A 19,580-nucleotide genomic window follows, 5' to 3' on the forward strand; every position below is an offset into this window, starting at 1 on the left:
GAAAGGCTGAGGATTGAACCAGGGACCTTCTTCCTGTGAGGCCACAGTTCTAACCACTCCGCCACTGTGCAGCCCGACATATAAAGTTTTCAGAAAAAAAATGTTGAAAGTTCAAAATGTAAAAAATGTTCGGTACAGGAACAAACTTCTTCCCGAAGCAAGAAGACATAAAATTGAAAAAATTGCAACAATCGGAGATAACGACCCCTATGAAATATCAACAAAAGACTGGAACCGGGACCCCGACGCCTTACTTCCTCTCACATTTCCTGATATTTTCACATATCTGGTCTGTGGTGTGAGTGCTTAAGCTGAGAGGCAGACACGAACTAACATGAACTACAGATTGACAGGCTTGCAAAATATCTGATTATTAAACAACAAAGATTTCCAGTTTCAAACAGAATTGAGTTAATGTCTTCTAAAAAAAAAACAGTGAAATTCACCAATTCTTTTGCCTCCCTGTTCTCCAGCATGTGTGGGACGAGCTGGACAGATGGCACAGCAGCTTGATGCTCCTGGAAAGCGAAGTCCAAGATCTTGCAGAGGAGCAGCCAAACAAAGCCCAGCTTCTCATTGACCAGCTCACAGAACCGCTGCAGCTGTACCAGAACGCGGCACGCATGGCTGAACACCGCACCACCTTCCTCAGCAAGGTCACACTAACTCCAGAGACATTCGTATTTAGTTACATTATGTTTCTACACACGTCAAACTTATTGATTACAGCTATAAGCTCCTAATAGTCTGTTTTCCTTCTGCTATGTTAGATCCCCGCCTGTCTCCAGGAGTTTGATGACATTCTGCACAGAGCTTCTTGCTGGTTAGAGGAAGCCGAGTCATGGCTCAGCAATCCTTGTTCATTTACAACCGCCAGAAGTCTCCACAGTCACGCAAAATCTTTACAGGTCAGGGTTTAACAGTAACAAACACACAAACATATAACATTTTTTATAAATTCATTATTTATCCCCAGCACTGTAAAGCAGGACAGTAACTCCTGCACCACACGTTAAATTGCACGTTAAGGGTTTTTTTTTTTTTTTTTTTTGTCTAATTCCTGAACTGCAGCTGGTCTTGGATGACTCTGAGAGGATCAGACACACCCTGCAGGACTTCAGGTCAGTGTTGGCTGAGATCTCCTCGGTGTGTGACATCAGCGCACAGGAGGAAAAGCTGAACCAGAGCGACGAAAAAGTCCACGATATGCAACGCAACATCGTTGAGCCTCTAAAGCAGCTCCTGCAGGCTGTTACGGTAAGAAACGTCTGAGAACTTCCATGTCCTTCAGATTGCCATGTTGTTACCAGTCCTAATTTATGTGGCTGAAATTATCAGTCATAATGTGCAATTATTAAGTGTAGAAAGTATAAAGTGACAGAAAGCATGGCAAAACCAAAATGCTTCAAACTGGATTTAAAACAAGCGTAAAGCTGCTTCAAATGATAATTGAAAAAAGGCTCCCACCACACATATGTTTGCATCTGATCAAATTAAGAAGGAATTGTAGTTTTAGATCAATAAAAAGCATTTAATACCAACCATAAACATACTTTTCTGAGCATGTTTCTGGTAATTTCTTCCTCAGATAGTGGAGGTGATTGAAGCCGACCTGAAGACCATGGAGAGGAATGTCCCAAAAATCCAGACAATTTTATCCTCGATGGATGTCTCAGACGTAACCCTGGCAGAGCATCTGCAAAACCGCCAGGTATACATTTGGCACAGTTAGTCAAATTAAGGTCTCCCTGTCTATTATTGCAGCAATATGAAAGATTCAGATGGAAAATGGAACATTTTACCTTTTCAAGGTGATCCTGGCGAGTTTGCGGTCTATGCAGAGCGGGTTAGAGGATATAGAGAGGTGCAAAGAGGAGCTCCACTTCACAGGCGGAGCAGAGCACCTGCTGGTCTTCAGCCGAGCGAGAATGCTCCTGCAGCCCCTGGTGGAGCTGGAAGAACTCACTAAGGAGCAAGTTTTACTGCTGGAGGTACAACATGAAGCAAAATGAACATGTTAAGGTCTTACAAAAGATATCTCAGTACGACTTTTTTTTTTTTAAATAAACATTTAAAGCTTACTACTTTTTTTTTTTCATTTGACTCCTTGACTGATATAGAGCAAAGTTACAGCAGAGGAAGAATCACTCTCTGATTCTCCTGACAAGACAGAGCAACCAGACCAATCTGCAGCTTGTGTGAAGGTAACAACAATCACAATTATATATGACTCATACACAGCTGAGCAAATTTCATAAATGATTGAATGGTCGGGATGATCTATAAATCTATCAAATCAATCAAACCAATCAAGCATTGCTTCTATAAATTTTATGCTTACAAATGTACGACTTAATGTCACTTTAGGAGCTGAGAAATAAATGGTCACAAAGTGCTGACTTTCTTTAATTTACCTGAATCAGTCAACATCCAGTAAAACTGCAGAATTCTTCCAAGAAGTCGGGCGTTGTGTCTGTATGAAATGCCTGTTTTCTTAGAAAATAAGGGTACAATAAGTAGGTTGGACAGCTGGCTCAAGAAAATCCAATAATTTCAGCTTTTTGGGAAATGTGTATGTTGTTTAATTGTGCATACTAATAGAAAATAACCTGCATAATCTTTAGATAGCAAAGACTGAGTTTAACTTTGAATGAGTGTTCAGTTCAGCTTTATTTGCATACAATTAATTAACAAAAACCTCACATCTAAAGTCTGTGTGAATTTACCTTCAAATGAGCGCAGAATATTGTAAAAATCTGTTATTTTCAGAGGAAAATGCAAAAGCTCCTAACCATTAATATTAACCATCTTTATATGATAAGCAGTGATTAATAGATCAAAATACAGTTCACTGTTTTTTATTCTGATATAGTAGTTTTAAGAACTTCATGAAAAGTAGATACATATTTGTAAAGTCTAAAATAAAATGAGAATTTCCAAGTAAGACAGGTGGTTTTTCTCTTATCTTCCATCTTACCACTGAAAGCAGGAGACTTTTGTGGTGTCCAGTTCAGAGGAAGAGGAGGATGAGGAAAACGGGAGTTGTCACTCTTCTTCCTCTGACACACTAACATGCAGTATTGCTGAGGTAAATCGGAGAAATTATTACATCCTGGGAAAGCATGCCGGTGAAAATCTCCATTGTTTGAGTTTCATTCCAAAATTTCACATTAACATTAAAACTTTTGTCGATTCGGCTTTTTAATCCTGAACGAATGAAGTCTTTACAAACGTATTCAATGTTTAAAATTTAGCACTAAATGTTAAAGATGCACAATTTTGGACTGAAACTCTGTATTTCTTTTCCTCTTTTGAATTTTTTTCATTTATACTTGAAGTCCTTGAATCAGTTTCCGATCTGTTGCCTCTTCTTCTCCTGTGATGCTGCAGAAATTAGCATATTTTTGCATGCTGAAATGAAGCTGCATGAGGCAGGTATTTGTGCTCCCACTCTGCCACTGTCAGGAGCAGCTGCTTGAAAAGCTCCTCAAAAACCTTCCTTTTATACACACACACACACACACACACACACACACACACACACACACACACACACACACACCCAGAATGAGAACAACCTGTACATATACAAGTACATGTGTGTGAATGTATGTGTGGATTCAGTCTGGATTTGTGTATTTGTTCAATGGCTGTGTTAGGACCCAGAGGAGACCATCAATCTTTCTGATGAACAAAGTGAAGATATGACTGAAATGAAGGTAAGTTATGATCAATTTGAATTATTATTTGTTTAAAAAAGCATTTAATTTTACCTTAAAAAAAAAAAAAAAAAAAAAAGTAACATGCTGTTTTTGTACCTTTTATGTTAATTTATTTGCTTCTTTTACAATTAAATTGTTCATTTTTGTGTCTTGAGTCTTCAGTTTGTTTTTCTGCACCTGCAGAGTTTGACTCATCAGATTTCCTCAGAAGCTGGGACAAGTTCGGTAGGAGAAGAAACCAGTCCTTCACCAGTCAAGCCTGACTTTAATTCCAGCTTGGGCTGTGAAAATGTAGAAACTGGATTAATAAAACCAGACTTGAAAGCTTTTAGTGATAAAACCGGGAAGGGTGACTCTCCAAACACGGCCACCATGCCACCAGCTGAAGCTGCTGATCCAGATCTGCAGAAATCACTGAAACAGGAAACCTTAGATCCTCAGAAAGACACGAGACTGATTCCTTCAAGACCAGTAACTCCGTTTAGTGCCAAAAGAGCATCAGATGAGTTCAGAGAGGAGGGTGAGCATCTACCTGTGTCCACAGCTGACCATGAACACCAGGTGAGTTTGAAAATCTTTCAGCTTTTTTATGTTGAGGATTAACATCTGACTGTCAGACTTTACTCATTACATTTTCTTCTTGCATTTAATGGGGATCATCCACATCGGGAGCTCTGCCCACTGGCTCTACAGGGTTGTTGGTGTGTGGTTGGATCCCCAAGATAATGTTTCCTCTCTTTAGTGCCAAGCCAGATGTTTCTCCTCAGATGTTTACCATCTGTTTAAGTTATATATACATTCATAAATTGTGTTTATGTGGAAGACTCTGCGATGGATTGGCGAGCTGCCTTTCACCCAAAGACTGCTGGGATAGGGTCCAGCTTCCCCACGACCCTTAATCAGACTAAGCGGTTAAAAAATGAATGAATGTTTAAACACTTTGAGCTGCTTTTGTATGAAAAGTGCTGTATAGATAAAGTTTTAATTGATAATATTTATAAAAATCCCAAGTTGTGTCGGCTGTGCAAAACCACAACTGATCCGTCTGTCTGCGAAGGACTGGTGAGCTGTCCGGGGTGTGTCCTGCCTTTTACCCAAAGACTGCTGGGATAGGCTCCAGATTCCCCGTGACCCTTCGTTGGACTAAGCAGTTAGAAAAATGAATGAATAAATGATCCGTCTGTTGTTTCTTTGCTTTCATTTGTAGGATACCTTCAATAGTGTGAAGTCTCAACAAGAAGTCAGCACTTTCTGTGATGGTTTAGCAGATAAATCCAAGGGACAAGCCGAGGGACTTTCTGACATGGCGATTAGGTAAAGGTTTGTAAGAGAGGGGAAAAACCCCAAAAAGGTTTTGTTTAGTTATGGATGTGTTTTAAAACCTGTGTGTACACATGATACCATGAACTTGTGGTGTCTGTGTTCCCTAGCCTGGCTGGACATGAAGGTGTTGGTGGTGAGTGCCAAAGTTGGGGTCAACTCTATTCCCAGATCTCAATGAAACTCACCACTCTGAGGGAAATGCAGGAGGATAAAAGTAAAACTGACACAGAAGCCAAAGGAAAGCATGAAAAGGTAGGGAAATCCAGAAAAACTGTTGTAGGAATGTAAAGTTGATTTAAGGTTTCTGAAAAAATATGAGCCTAGAAGGAAAAATAATGTGTTACCAAGGCAACAGATGTTCATTTTGTCCTTTGTATAAAGTTTCCAATTCTACATAATCAAAAGAATCAGTTGCCAGAATTTTGAAAATGAAACATCATTGTTGGGCTGAACTTTCAAATGAAAGAGCGACGAGTTGGACAGAAAGGCTCATTTCTAAAAGCTGATGACTGACGGGGCAGACCAAAAAACATTCTGAGGCCTTTTATATATGAACATGTACCTTTATTTCTATGTTTTTCAGCCTCAAGAAAAGGTGTTGATGTCAGCTGGATCTGCTTCCGCAGTCCTCCATTGGACACGAGAATCCATCACAATGTTGAGACAAATAGTACGTATAGTGAAAAAGAAAAAAGACTGAGATTTCAAACCCTTTGATTATTGAAACATTGATTATTTTGATACCCTTGATTATTGATACTGTTCCGATAATTAGTAACAGTGTATCCCCTTGGATTTAAGCAAGTTTATTTACATTTTATTTAACATGATAGTAAGGAAGATTTCTTGGCATGCTCAGCTTCTCTTAGGGGTGTTTTTTTTTCCTTTTTTAGAAGTACCAGTAAAAGGCTTGAACACAGTAAAAGAAAGCAGCCAGATTGATATAATATCTATAAAATACTTCAGCCCATTCAGGGCTGCGTGGTGGTGTGGCGCTTATCATCATGGCTTTCCAGCAAAAAGGTTGCTTGTTTGAGACTCAGCTGGTTTGAACAGAGGTGTGTATATATATATAGAATATACGTTCTCCTGTGTATATGTGGGTTCTCTCCAAGTATTCTGGCTTCCTCCAACCATTTAAAGACATGCATGTTAGGTTTAATGGACAATAAATTCTCTGTAGGAGTGAGCTTGAATGGTTGTTGGTCTCTCTGTGATGGACTGGCGTCTGGTTCAGGTTGTACCCGGCTGCTCGTCTGCTAATTGCTGCGATAGGCTCCAGCATCCCTGTGACCCTGAATTGGACTAAGCAGTATAGAAAATGAATCAAACTCTTTGTGCAATAGCAACAACAGATAATAATGCACAGATGATGCATTGTTTCCTAATAAATGTTGGACCCGCTTTGTGTTTTGCAAAATCTGCTGTTGTAAATTTTAATGAGGTGAATTGAGTAATAGTGATGATTGTGTTTATTTCCAGGTGAAGACTACAGGTTCTTCTCCAAGTGTAAAGGAGGAGTTATTCCAGGTTGTACGCAGGTTTCTCCTCTGTCTGGACTCTTTGACAGACTTTCTGTTAAAACCTGCTGGAGGGTGTGAAGATGATCCTCAGCTGAGGTTGCTGCAGTTGGAGGTGATTGTCTGTGAAACACATATAGACATATAGAAATACAGCTTTACCACACACACACACACACATATATATATATATATATATATATATATATATATATATATATATATATATATATATATATATATATATATATATATATATATATATACATTAGGGCTGTGACTATATGCTTTTGTCCCGGTTCGATTCAGATTTATAAGGTGCCGATTCAATTTAAAGACTTTTTTTTTTTTCGCTCGTCATTTTTCTTGATTTCAATTAGGAAAAACAACACAGAAACCAGACCATCATTCTGCAGCTATAACGCCCAAGATGACAAGTAAAAAGATCAATAAAAACAATAAAAATTATATTATATTCATTTGAGAAAAAAAAAATCTTTTAACAAAAAATCGATTTTAAAATTGTGAAGCAAAAAATCCCTATTTTCGATATATATTTATATATGTATATATATGTGTATATATATATATATATATATATGTATATATACATGTAACATAAAAATTTCCTTTGGTTTGTGTTTTTTATGATTGTATTGTTCTACAGTGTGTATCGACTGAGCTGCTGGTTGTAGCTGAGCTGGTGGTTAAAGCCGAGTCAGCTATCAAACCAGCACTTTTAATGGGAGAACCAGATGCTTGCCGCTGTTTGAGCCTCATCCAAGACTGTCTTCAAACAGTCCAACCTGTCCTTGTTTCCTCCTACAATCAGCTTGTTGAACAGTCAGGAATCAGCAACCAACATCAGGTTTGTCAGCTAACATAACTCGCAGATGTGTAGAGCTGTGCAGCAGCTGATCGTTTTGAACAATTTAATGCGATAACTTGTTAAGTAAATGTAGTGAATTGTTATGTATAGAACAATTCACTTCATTTACATGTGTAAACTGGTCTGAATTTCATCAGGTTGGCCAGCACAAATGCTGCATATGTAAATAAATATGAATATTTATGTAATTTGACAGCAGATCATTACTTTTGTTATTCTGAATTTGTAGTAATAACCTAAGTATGTAAGTCTAAAAATCCGAACCAACACCAGGTTTTCCCTCTGCAGGACGTCTCCAAGCAGCTGTGTCTGCTGGATGAGTATCAGCTGCAGCAGGGTGAGATCTTTCCAAATCTGAAAGATGCTCTCAGTTTGGAGGTAATTCCTGTTGCGTATCTTTCTATAGCTGCCTGTTCAGGACAATGTTAATGGTGCAAGAGAAACGATTTTAGTTCAAATAAGCCTGTGTAACAGAGAATTTATGCAGTTATTTTTCTAAATAACAATTTAAAGTTGATAGATGCAATCACTGCCAAAACTGTTACCAATCACTATCAATAAAAAATTTATTTATATAGCAGATTGAGTTAAAATATAGTTAAACGGCTTTAAATAAAACAAAAAACAATTATGTGATTTACAATAAAACCTCAGGCTGGTGTGATTACAATTACACACAATATCACAAAGTTCCTGCCATCTCCGACTGGTTTCTTCAACACAATACTGTGTCTGATGAGGTTCAGAGGCAAAAGAGGATTGAATATTAAGGTGCAAAAAAAAACCAGGATGAATATGTCTTTGCACGACAAATAAATATCTTAGTTTAAATTCCATTATTAACCCTTTAAGGCTTGATGCATAAAAAAAAAGATAAGAAAAGTCTTTTTTTTTTCTTTTAATATGAGCTCTTTATTTGTCTGTTTGATAAAATGTGAAAAACCAAAATACTTTCAGGAATATTTCCTGTTTAATACCATGTGATGATTATGCTTTCTGGTATCTGTTTGAGATAGAAGACAAGTATCAAATTATGCTCAGGATTTGAAAGCTTATAACCTTAAAGTGTTGCAGAATGTCTCAAACTGTCAGAGTCAAATATGTCACTCTGGGCTTTTTAGGGTTAAAACAGTAAAATAGCTTTTATAAACCATGTAATTAAGTGACACATGCGGATTGATAGATTTGGTCAAAAGATTTTAACATTCTAAAATGCATTGATCAGATGTGGATACCAAAATCTTTGGATGACATTCAAATTTATTCCTGGTATTAATATTGTTTTTTGCTGTTAACAGACCCTGTAAGTTTCTGCTTATGTGAGATCTAGCTGTTAGAAGTTTATGGACACTCCTACAAGGCTGTGTTCCTCTGCAGTGTGTGCTGGGCAAACATCTGAGAGCGAGTACAGGGGAAGAAGCCGAGCTGCAGCACGCCTCTCGGTCCTTGCTTCAGGGTATAGCTCGACTCCTGGAACTGGGGGAAGAATGCTTCGCAGACAGACAAATGAACCAGGTCCCCAACCGTAGCAAACTTCAGTCTGTTCTCTGCAGAAACCAGGTATCTCATCATGCTTTCAGTGCGAAGAAAATCTTCTGATTACATCATTTTAAACCTTGATAACTTCCAGCTTGTTGCAATGTTTAGTTACTTTTTATTTGTGTTTTACACAGAAGGTCCTTCAGGTCCTCATGTCCCAGCTGGCTTTTGTTCATTATCTATTTCAACAAGAGTCAAATGCACTCAAGTGTCAGGAGGATGAAGTGGCACAGCTGGAAATCAGGGTCAAAGCTCTGCAGCAAAAAGCTCTTGAAGAGGAAGTGGCGTCTCAAGTGAGGCTGCAGGTTTGTAGCAGTTCTTTGCTGAAGGCCCGGGGTGTCCACAGTTCAAATGATTAATAGTTGTATGGACTTGTGGTTTGCTCTTATGTAGGAGTGGATCTGCTGGGAGGAGCGTTGTGGTCAACTGGGCAAGGTCCTGGATGAGTCTGAGGTCTTCATCAGCAATGGTTCATCAGAAGAACATGAGGATGAGAGACTGATACAGAGCAGACTAGATGCCTGCAAGGTACATCCTCATCTCACCTCTTCTCTCAGTTTGAGTTGCTTATTACCATAAAATAAAACAGTTTCTGAATACACAGCAGCATGTCAAAAATTATATCCAAAATTTAAGTTTAATTTTTTAAAAATGTATTTATCTCCTATATACAGTACAAAACAAGGATGCACATTTGTGTAACATTATACCTTGTTTGAGGAGCAGAAGGAAGCTCAAGGCTTATTTAAATACTACTCCTTATTTACAGTCTTTAATTTACACCGTTATATGGCAACCTTTACATCCTGAAAGTCATCAGTCAGAAGGCAAAATTTAAAGCAACAAAATAAATTATGATTTTTCTTTATTTTTATATTTATCCAATAACAATTTCTTGTACGTTTTTTTTAACTGAATAATATTATTACATAATTTTAAATCATCGCTTAGTCCATTCGATAAAGTTAGTCCATAAATGGAAACACGTCTGCTTTTTAGGGCGGTGCGTGCGTGTGGTTTCTGTAACATAACTTTACCTCTCAGATTGTACGCAGCAACTCTGTCTTTAAACATCTTTTGAATATTATATGTCATCTTTTTACTTTAAACTTTGAACATGATTAACTATTTTAAACTGAACCAAGTCACAAAATTTGAGGCAACAAATTTTTCATCCCACAACATTTGAGGAAAAACAAGAGAAAGCACCGTGTCGGTTCAGAGAAGGCAACACTTCTAGAGACGCATTAAAATCCAAAAAATAAAAAAGTGAGATGGAAAATGTACTTTTTAAAAAATTTGCTGTCTTAAATGTTTTTGTTTTGCACTTGTGGTTTGAAAAAAAAAATATCTTTGATTAGTTTGCAAGATCATTTGATTTCAAAGTTAAACTTTATTTAGTTTTCTCTTTTTATTGTAAATACAGATTATGTTCTCCTTAGCCCTTTGATGCATCATGTCCACTACAGTAGTCTGCTATTTAAAGGCTGTTTTCTCGTATATTCATATGTGAGGATGGTATTTTTACAATTTTGCCACCTTACTGGACATTAGTGGAATCACCCAACACACCGACACTCACTAAAATATAAAGAAATATTGCATAATATATACACATACATGTAATTTCTAACTTTACCTCAGTGATAAACATGAATATAAAATAATAGTCCATTTTTATAGAATATTTCTTTTATATCAATATGACAATATAGCATTTTGTAAATATTTCTATAGAAGAGATACAATTATTTAATTTAAAATTTAAACAATATTAAAGAGAATGCATGTAGATGTAAAATATTGCATGTGGAAAACAATGTGGCATTGGATTCTTTAATAATTCCTGCATAAAAGGTTTAAATCAACATGATCGCCACACTGGATTTATTCTAAAAGCTGGTGTGAAGACAGTTTGTGTAAATTAAATACACGATTCTGCTTATCTCCCAGCGAACTCTTGTCCAGCTGGATGAAAGCAGAGCTGTGTTGGAGCTGGTCCTGGATCAGAGGAGGGCTCTGCAGACAGAACCAGGGCTTGCTGCTGCTGGAGTCAGGCAGGCAGGAGGCGCTCTGGAGCTGCGATGGAGAAACACCTACAGGCGCATCGAGCAAGAGATCCAGCGCTGCAGAGACATCCAGGACAGCAGGGCCAGGTGGGCCAGATTCAAAACTACTCTGCAAACATAGTTAGTCATCATTATATCTGTTATCTACCAGCAGAGCAAAAGCAGCTTTAATTAAGACCTCAAAGGTAGAATAAATCAAAGTATCTGGAACGAGCATATCAGCAGGTTTGTTTATCAAGAAAATGAGATGCCAAAGTTTCTCTTGACTATTGAGTCAGACATCCTGGACTGGATCATTTTAACCGCTGGATGTCTCCCTGCAGTGTGACACATTGTTGATCTAATATTCACCTCTAGGTGTAGCATAAACATTTCTTTATTCTTTTAATAGTATGACAGTGTATTTATAGTTTCATGTTATTTTGTGCACTTATAAAATGAAGATTTAGCTTTTTCAGTGTTTGTTTGTCTTTATCATTTTTATATCTGTGCACTTTCTGACATCTTTGATATTCTTTTTTATTAAGAATCCTGGAGATGAATACAACCTCGTGACTTTACTGCGGTTTGAAGGGGGGAGCAGCCCTCAACCACAGTTGTGCAATTTAAAAGGATAAATAAATCTCATGGTTTTACCAGAGCCTGAATAGTAGAGTTTGGAACAGCTTGAGGATTCTGCTCCATTAGGTTCTTAAACCGAGCGCAGAAATGTTCCCAGAGATTTAGTCTGTGATGCACAGATATGCGTAATATTAGGCGTGTTTTTCATTTTGGACTTGTTTTAGAGCAACAAATAGGGTTGTTTCGAAACTTTAATATAGTTTTATAAGAGTCGAAACAAAAGAACACTTGGCTCTTAGAGTCTCCTCCCGTATTTATTATCGCTGCTGGATCCTTGCCGGAATCCTTTCTTTGCTCTGTATGAAGGTGTATTGGTGTTCTGCTCCGCTGGTTGATCTATCGGTGTTGCTCATCCTCCCCACAGATTCCAGAGTGACTTTACCTCAGTCAGTGAATGGCTGCTCGGTGCCAGCAAACACCTTAAGTCTTTGCCAGGTTTGGCAGATTCTTCTGACCTGACTGAGGAGTGTGTTCAAAGAAGCTTGGTGAAGCTGCTGGTAAGGTTCTCCTGGTGTTTAAGATGGCCTTTAACTTCATGTTTGTTTGTTTTTTACAGCAAAGCAAAAAGAAAACAATAAGTTTCAGTTCATTTTGCATCTCCTTTGTTTCTTTATATTTAGCTTCCCAGGAGACAGACTTTATTCTAATCTTTTGAAGACTTAAACAACAGCTCTCCGGGCTTTTTTTTTAAAGTCTCAGCCAATTTTAGCTGATTTTCTTGACTTGTGTTCCACCCAGCCTTTTTTACATGACCATTATAAAAGGAAGGTTTTTCTTCCCCTCACAGCACTATGAGCTTACTGCAACGACATTTCTTTAGCTATGTCTATAAAATATACCAAAGATAATAGTTAAAGAGACAAACAATAGCATTATTGCACCAACAAGATGATTCCCAAAGAGCTGGTAGAGAATAAAAGGAGGCTGGAGCTCACTGATGGACTGCTTTAACACTTCTTCACAGATCGTTTGAATCAGATCTAAACACATTAGCATTGAAACGTTTGTTTTTGAGCAAAGAAAAGGTAGAAGAAATGCTTCTTAATGTCACTCAAGAAGCCTGGAGAACTATTACTGAAGACTATTTAAAGAAGGTACGAGACAACTTGTGTAAGAGGGTTCATCTGTGTTGAATGATGAAGATGGTCGTATACAGAATATTGATTTTCAAGTTATTATTATATTTTTCCTAAAAGCTGAAGACTTAAACAAAGAAACTTTACAGATCATCACAAGCTGTTACACTGACAGACCTGCATCGTTCCATCTCTACGCAAATAAAGGCATCCTTTAGAGAGGATTAAGCGGCTGTCTGCGGCCTTTTTCCTCAGGACATCTCCATGGAGGTGGAGGCCATGTCAGTGCTTAGGACATCTGTAACCAGGGATGCCACTCGGCTCATCCACCTGATGGAGGCTGATTGTCCTGGACTGAGAGCACAGCTTACCCAGCTGGAGGTCAGCTGGGACCAGATGACCTTTGACCTGTCCAAGATCGAAGATCATCAGCAGCAGGTGCAGCATTTGGATTTTCTCACTTTTCCACAGGAGAAGGTTTAAATCTATAGTTGTGCTCATATGTATTCATCCCCTTTCATTAAAGAAAAGGCTGAATTTACAACAGTCACTCAAATAACTGGAGACTTAAAAAAGGAACAATAACTAAAACTTAGCAAAAAAATATAATTTAGTGATATAAGACACTTTTTTTTCATTTAATTGAGTTGAAGAAAGAAAAAAACAAACAAACAAACAAATTGGTCCAGGACAAATTAGAGCACTTTTCTGTTGAACAGTGGGACAAAAAATGCCTGTCGACAGGTGCAGAAGTCTGACTGAGAGGAACAGAAAACACCTGACTGGAGCGGAAACATTAAAGAATTGTTCAACTAAATAGTAGTTTATGAGTGATGTAATATGTAATAAATTATCTTATTTGTTTGCTTTTTTAAAAAAAACACATTTCAATTGAACCAAAATTAGAAAATAATGATTTTCATAAAATTTTTATATATTATTACTTTAGTTCATTTCCACTTATTTTACAGGCAGCTGTTTTTTTCTTTTTTAATGAAAGAGTATGAATAAATATGAGAACAACTGTATATAAGGTTGAAATCTACTGTATGTGCAAGATGAACAGCTGGTTGCTCGTTGTCGTCTCAGTAACGTATCCTGTGATGTCGAGCTTTTAGATGGCTTCATGTCAAGTTTCTTCTAAATGTTAGTTTAAAGAAAAAAACTAGACAGTGAGAAATCTCCTCTGGATAGGGGAGTGTGAAACTAAACCCTGCTGAAGCCCATTTTGGGGTGATTGAAGATGGGGAGGAATGAAGAAGGTCACGTTTAATTTTTCCTCACTATTTATCACCACTGAATGGAAACAGATATTTGGCTTCACTTTAATGCAGCTAATTTTGCCAGGTTTGTCTTCCAGGTTTAGTTTGATACCTTAAAATCTGGCAATCACTTGAGCAGATAAAAAAAAAAAAAAACGATTTTATCTCCTAATGATTTAGTAATGTGGATATCCCCAAAGGAAATACAGTAAGAGAGCAGATGTTTGATGCATGATTACCTAGCTAGATACGGGGAAACTAAAGTCACTTAAAAATACAAAAGTTTGAAATGAATCATGTAAAGCTAAGCTTCATTTCCTTGTTTTTCTTTGTTGAATTATGTCTTTTAGGATCTGCAGGGAGCACAACAACCGCTGATGCAACTATCTGAACTGGAGGACTGGATGAAAAAAATGGAGGCTCGACTGAGCCAGGAGAAAGAAGAAGTCCTCGAAGCCAAAAATGCAGCTCAGATCACTGACAGTCTGCAGAACTATCAGGTAGTCTGTGTTCTGTGGCCTCCACTTAGATCCTTCCATAAGTATTTGAAAGAAAAAGATTATTTATGTATATGAATAGATATTTGGGCTTTTATATCACCTGATTGTTAAATTTAACATCGGCTGAATCCATTTGTTGGTCTTTAAACATGCCAATGAGTTTGCAGCAGAGAGCCCCGTGTGTTTTGGGGCATTTTGGCTCTTGTGTCTGGACGGTGGAATGGAGGTGGGCGATTTGGCCAGGTGCATGCATTGGGTTGTCTACGGCGTTGTTTCTCAAATGGGGGTACGCGTACCCCTGGGGGTACTTCAAGGCATTCCAGAGGTTACGTGAAATGTTTCTAAAACATGTATCTTTTTTTAGTGCTTTCTTTAAAACATTCTTAAAGAAAAACATAAATATGATATTGTATAAATATTTTATATATTTCAATTAAATGTAAGTGTACGTTTGTAGATTTAGACTATTTTATTCCTCCCAAAGTCCAACATTTCAATGTGAACCCCACACGTAACAAGCCAAGTCATATCCATCAGTTACTGTCGCCTTGACAATGCAAATGTCCTGGTTCAAGCGTGGAGATATGCAAAATAATTGCCATTGTTTTGCATTGTTAAAGTTTAATAAAACAAACAAACAAAGTGCTGCATTTCATGTTCATACTTTGCAGTCGTTGGGGAGTACTGGGCTGAAAAAATGTTTTACAAGGGGTACTGTGTTAGAATAAGGTTGAGAACCGCTGGTCTACGGGTTGCGATTGGAGCGCATTCACAACATGTTGGGTACGCGTAGTTTGCAAGCGCGGGGGGATGCATTTTGGAGGTGTTTTGACGCTTGAGACCGACCAAGTCGGCTTTCTTCATGCAGAAAATACAAAAGATGTCAAAAGCCGTCTTCAGCAGCCAATGAGTTAACAGTTTCAGATCGTGTTGCTAATATAGTTAGTCTACACAGCACTATGTATGAAAGGAAATGCACATTAATCCAGGATTAATTTGCAAAAAACTAAAATGTTTAATCTGGAAGAAATGAAAGCGATCGCTAACTCTTTGTGCTGAATGCTGTTTCTTAGGTGCTGATATCAACTATGGCCAAAGGACAAGTCCTGCTTGATTTCTTGTCCCAGTCTGGGTCTCAGATGATGAATGCCGACATCCAGGCTCTCTGGTTGGAACGGACGATGTTTGCAGAGAAAGTCGGCGCCGTCAGATTTCAGTGGCTACTTCTTCAAAGGGAGCTCCAGAGTCAGGTTTGTATTTCAGCATATTTAAATCTTATTTATATCACTGTTTTCTTTAGTTTAGATGTGACTGGAATTGGTCAGTTGCAGCTAAATTTAGCTTGAAAATCTCTTTCATGCTGACAGATTTTTGGACTTTGAGAGCGGCCACCCCACTGCAAAGTGAAATATAGATTCAAAATAAGTCCATTACTTGAATTTCATGTATGGCACCAAGAATGGAAACATCTTGACACCAATCGGACTGTAAAAATGTTATTTTCCAATTCGTCAAGACTTTTGTTCTTCCCATAAATAGGCCACTGTTTGGCTTTACTCTTTAGGCTCATGAAGCCGAACGGATCCATCACTCTTGTGCAGAACGAGAGAGACGTCTACAGAGTCTTCACGGCTGGATAGAGCGGCAGAAAAAGCAGCTGAATCAGTGGAAACAAACCACCAGTCAAACCCAGGCTAGCAATGCTCTTCAGGAGTTGGAGGTATAGTAAGATAAAACAAACAGATTAAAGGAAATGTCCGGGGTTTTGTACTGTGTCCTCCCATCTGATCTGATGCAACTGTGTCCTCCAGGCGGCTGCAGGCAAACTTGGGGAGGTTTCTGCTGCTCTGCTGGAGCTGAAAACTAAACAAGCACATGATGACACGGAGAAGAAGCATCCAAGTGATGCTGCATTCGCAGACCAAGCAGAGCGTGTTCGTCTTACCTGTGTGGATCTTAGTCGGCAGGTAAAAGGAAACATGTCGTTGTTATCAGCTGGTGGAAATTACGGCTCAAGTTGAATTAACAGGAGTTATTTACAGTTTAAGTGGTCCATAATGTAAAGGGATAAAAGGTATTGACTTAAAACTTCCAAGTTGCTAAATATCTGTCGCAGAGGTCCAATTTAAGCTGCTGGTTATCTAATATTAAAAGAAATTATTTGCTTTGTAGCTATTTTTAACTTTATTTTCAGTTGCTGTAATGTAAAACAGCCTGTTGACTGATTTCTTTGTGATTTAAGCTAAATTTCCCTGAAAAATCCAAAGTAATGACTTTATTATTAACATCTCAGCACCTTTCCTCTACTTTCATTTAACTGCTGAGGTGTGGAATGACATGCTATCTAATGCTAACTTAGAAATGGAGTATGCTATTGGCAATAGACATGCAGTTTTATCAAGTGAACATCCAGCCAAAAGGGAACGTGGCCAATAATGGAGAAAGAGTACGGTCAACATCAGCAAGGGGTGATTGTCCCCTATCTTGAAAGTAAAAGACAGTATCTGCAGTGTAGTTAGCTGTCAAACTAAGCATAACGTTGCTTATCAGGGTTGTTGCTCAAAGCTACTAAGTGTTGCAAGGATGCTCAAGAAATACTCTGAGAGTTAACTCAAGGTGCTGAGATACTTTAAAGTCGCTAAGTGCCGTTGTGTAAAATCAGCTTGTTAAAGACTGCTGCTTTTGGTTGAATGTACACACATTCTTAAGCATAAGCATAAATAGATAAGCATAAATGAGCATATTCTCCCATTTTCTCTTACTAAAAGAAAATTTTCTGCGAAAACCCATTAATAATTGATTCTTTCATGCACATATTTACTAAAGGACAGATTTTTGCTTGCGATGATGAGGGTATTTTCCAGTAAAGTTTGAGGCTTAAAATTCCTCACTGTTTATCTGAAAATCTAAAGTAATTGATCAGCTTTGGAAGACTGAATTATATTCAGTATTTTCAACCACACTGTATAAACACAAAGGAAAAAGCTCCTGAGACAAAATATGAAATGTAGAGCCAGATGCACTTGACCGTAAATCCTCATCCCGTTTCACCTCCTGACAATATGCAGATGGAAGCGCTGAAGCCAACTCTTCAGAAAACAGTCGAGGCGTGGACTGGTTTTCACGGAGGTCTGAGGGATGTTACATTACGAACCACAAGGGTGCGCTCCTCCCTTCAGCATCACCAGGCCCCTTTATTCTCACTGAGGCAGACTGAAGGATATTTAAAGCTCCTCCAGGTGAGCAGTGAAACAGCCGTAACGTCTCTCTTCTTCCTAAAGAATATAAAACAAATCTCACATGTATTTTATTTTGATAATCATCACAATAATCCAGTCATTAGCTACTAAAGCAAGTCGAGCCGAAGTCTAAAAGGCTCAGCTGCTTTCAAAGTACAATTTTGAAAAGGACAAAATAATCTTTTGTGTAACTGTGGAACAACAACCTGCAGCCGTGTGCGGATAAAAGCCTCTTAGTCTAATTCTGACAGGTTCAGTAAAAGTGTGGGCATTTGGAGAGTTCAAGCTGTTTGTCTTTTCAGACACTGCTGTTAGTTTTTCTGGGATGTTCTTAAACCGAACAAATATGAAAAAGGATTTTCTTTCTCTGCTCAGGAGCTCCTGGTGAATGCTGCAGAGTCGGAAACACTTTGGGCAGCTGTGGAGAAATGTTACCAGAGGCTTTTGGAGACCCTCCATCATGCAGTAGCTAATGCACTTGGTGCTCAAGTAGAAGAGCAGCGAAAGCGGTTAGTGGTGTAAAAAAAAGTGTAATCAAATGCTGATTTCATAAAAACTTTTAAGCGTTCTCTTTTATTGGCTGTGAACAATTTGGATTACATCAGGGATCCCCAACCCTGGTCCTCATGGACCGGTGTCCTGCAGGTTTTCTAAGTGTTCACATATCTGCACATATCTGCTAAATACACATTGATTTGAATCAGGTTTGGTGTAGCAAGAAAATCTGCAGGACACTGGTCCTTGAGGACCAAGGATTGGGGTTTACATGATGTCATTTTGCTTTAAAATCATGAAACAGACTAGTCCTGTTATTTACTCGCTGACGTTACAGAAGACTTTTGTGTCGTGTCAGGTGGAAGGACACTGCACAGGAAATAAAGGATGAACACATAAAGACTGAAAGGATGCTTTCGCTCTGGCGGGAGTACAGCCGCCTTGCTGATGGTTGCTCCGTTCACCTGCAGCACCTTTGGCATGAGTTGGAGGAACTGTCAAGTTCTTCACTTTCACCTGAAAGTGACACACAAGCCACGATTTCTTCAGTCAAGGTGAGTTTAAGGCTTTTAGCTTCAGAGTGAGAATGTGTTCATAATAATTTATTTATGGCTGCGTCTGCCTCTGAATGTCTGAACAAACCTACCAACATGCAGATGTAAGCAGAACAGATGACACATGAACAGATAGTTGATTTTAAAAAAAAAAAAATGTTGATGTATTTTAAGTGTTTGTAGTTGAATATATTTAGATCTCGTACAACAAGGGGACTTGGAGAGGAAAACTTGCCAAATCTTGCAAACGTACAAACAGACAAACCACTCTAAAGACACAACTCTGCTAATTAGACTCAGCCGACGTACTGAAAGAAAGCAGAACTACTTTCATAAATCTCATTTTTGTTGTAACAAAATACTTTTTTCCTTTTTATTGTACTCCCTGACTCATCCTGTTCCTGGCGCAGGTTGAGAGAGTTCATGTATTACGTTAGCAATTTAATGAAATGCTATTTTTTCATCTTTTCTAGTGAGTGGTCATCTTTTTGCGGAATGGAACAGGCATCCTGTTCTTCTGGGCAGAAATATGAGCGATGTCCTGCTCTGTGTGTGTACGCCTGACCGCTTCTCCTGTTCATGCATAGTGTAGATGACCTGTTGTTTTGATCAGTCAATAAAAAAATGTCTGAGGGCTTTCATTCATGTAATTACATTTCCATCCATCCATCCATCTTCTATTGCTTATCCGGGGTTGGGTCGCGGGGGCAGCAGCCTAAACAGGAAAGCCATGATTAATTATGTAAATAAATATATATATATATATATATA

General features: G+C 38.2%; 1 protein-coding gene across 6 annotated transcripts in view; it reads left to right on the plus strand.

The window, feature by feature from the left end:
* syne2a (spectrin repeat containing, nuclear envelope 2a) overlaps nt 1–19,580 on the plus strand; it is a 93,433-nt gene that overhangs the window by 48,750 nt on the left and 25,103 nt on the right. For 3 of the 6 annotated variants that reach the window (XM_079255428.1, XM_079255430.1, XM_079255433.1), the window contains 28 exons: nt 474–656; nt 771–908; nt 1,072–1,257; nt 1,589–1,711; nt 1,812–1,991; nt 2,121–2,204; nt 2,987–3,088; nt 3,660–3,719; nt 3,906–4,283; nt 4,930–5,036; nt 5,153–5,297; nt 5,629–5,715; nt 6,528–6,680; nt 7,233–7,433; nt 7,743–7,832; nt 8,832–9,014; nt 9,128–9,298; nt 9,387–9,521; nt 10,947–11,149; nt 12,048–12,180; nt 13,015–13,197; nt 14,372–14,521; nt 15,595–15,771; nt 16,086–16,241; nt 16,333–16,488; nt 17,590–17,760; nt 18,136–18,269; nt 18,614–18,809. In XM_079255428.1, the coding sequence (XP_079111554.1) occupies nt 474–656; nt 771–908; nt 1,072–1,257; nt 1,589–1,711; nt 1,812–1,991; nt 2,121–2,204; nt 2,987–3,088; nt 3,660–3,719; nt 3,906–4,283; nt 4,930–5,036; nt 5,153–5,297; nt 5,629–5,715; nt 6,528–6,680; nt 7,233–7,433; nt 7,743–7,832; nt 8,832–9,014; nt 9,128–9,298; nt 9,387–9,521; nt 10,947–11,149; nt 12,048–12,180; nt 13,015–13,197; nt 14,372–14,521; nt 15,595–15,771; nt 16,086–16,241; nt 16,333–16,488; nt 17,590–17,760; nt 18,136–18,269; nt 18,614–18,809 (4,365 nt within the window). The remainder of the gene's footprint in view (nt 1–473; nt 657–770; nt 909–1,071; nt 1,258–1,588; nt 1,712–1,811; nt 1,992–2,120; nt 2,205–2,986; nt 3,089–3,659; nt 3,720–3,905; nt 4,284–4,929; nt 5,037–5,152; nt 5,298–5,628; nt 5,716–6,527; nt 6,681–7,232; nt 7,434–7,742; nt 7,833–8,831; nt 9,015–9,127; nt 9,299–9,386; nt 9,522–10,946; nt 11,150–12,047; nt 12,181–13,014; nt 13,198–14,371; nt 14,522–15,594; nt 15,772–16,085; nt 16,242–16,332; nt 16,489–17,589; nt 17,761–18,135; nt 18,270–18,613; nt 18,810–19,580) is intronic. The other 3 variants (XM_079255429.1, XM_079255431.1, XM_079255432.1) reach the window with 3 other exon arrangements.

Source organism: Telmatherina bonti (genome assembly GCF_933228915.1).
Source record: "Telmatherina bonti genome assembly, chromosome: 16".
Taxonomy (NCBI): Eukaryota; Metazoa; Chordata; class Actinopteri; order Atheriniformes; family Telmatherinidae; genus Telmatherina; species Telmatherina bonti.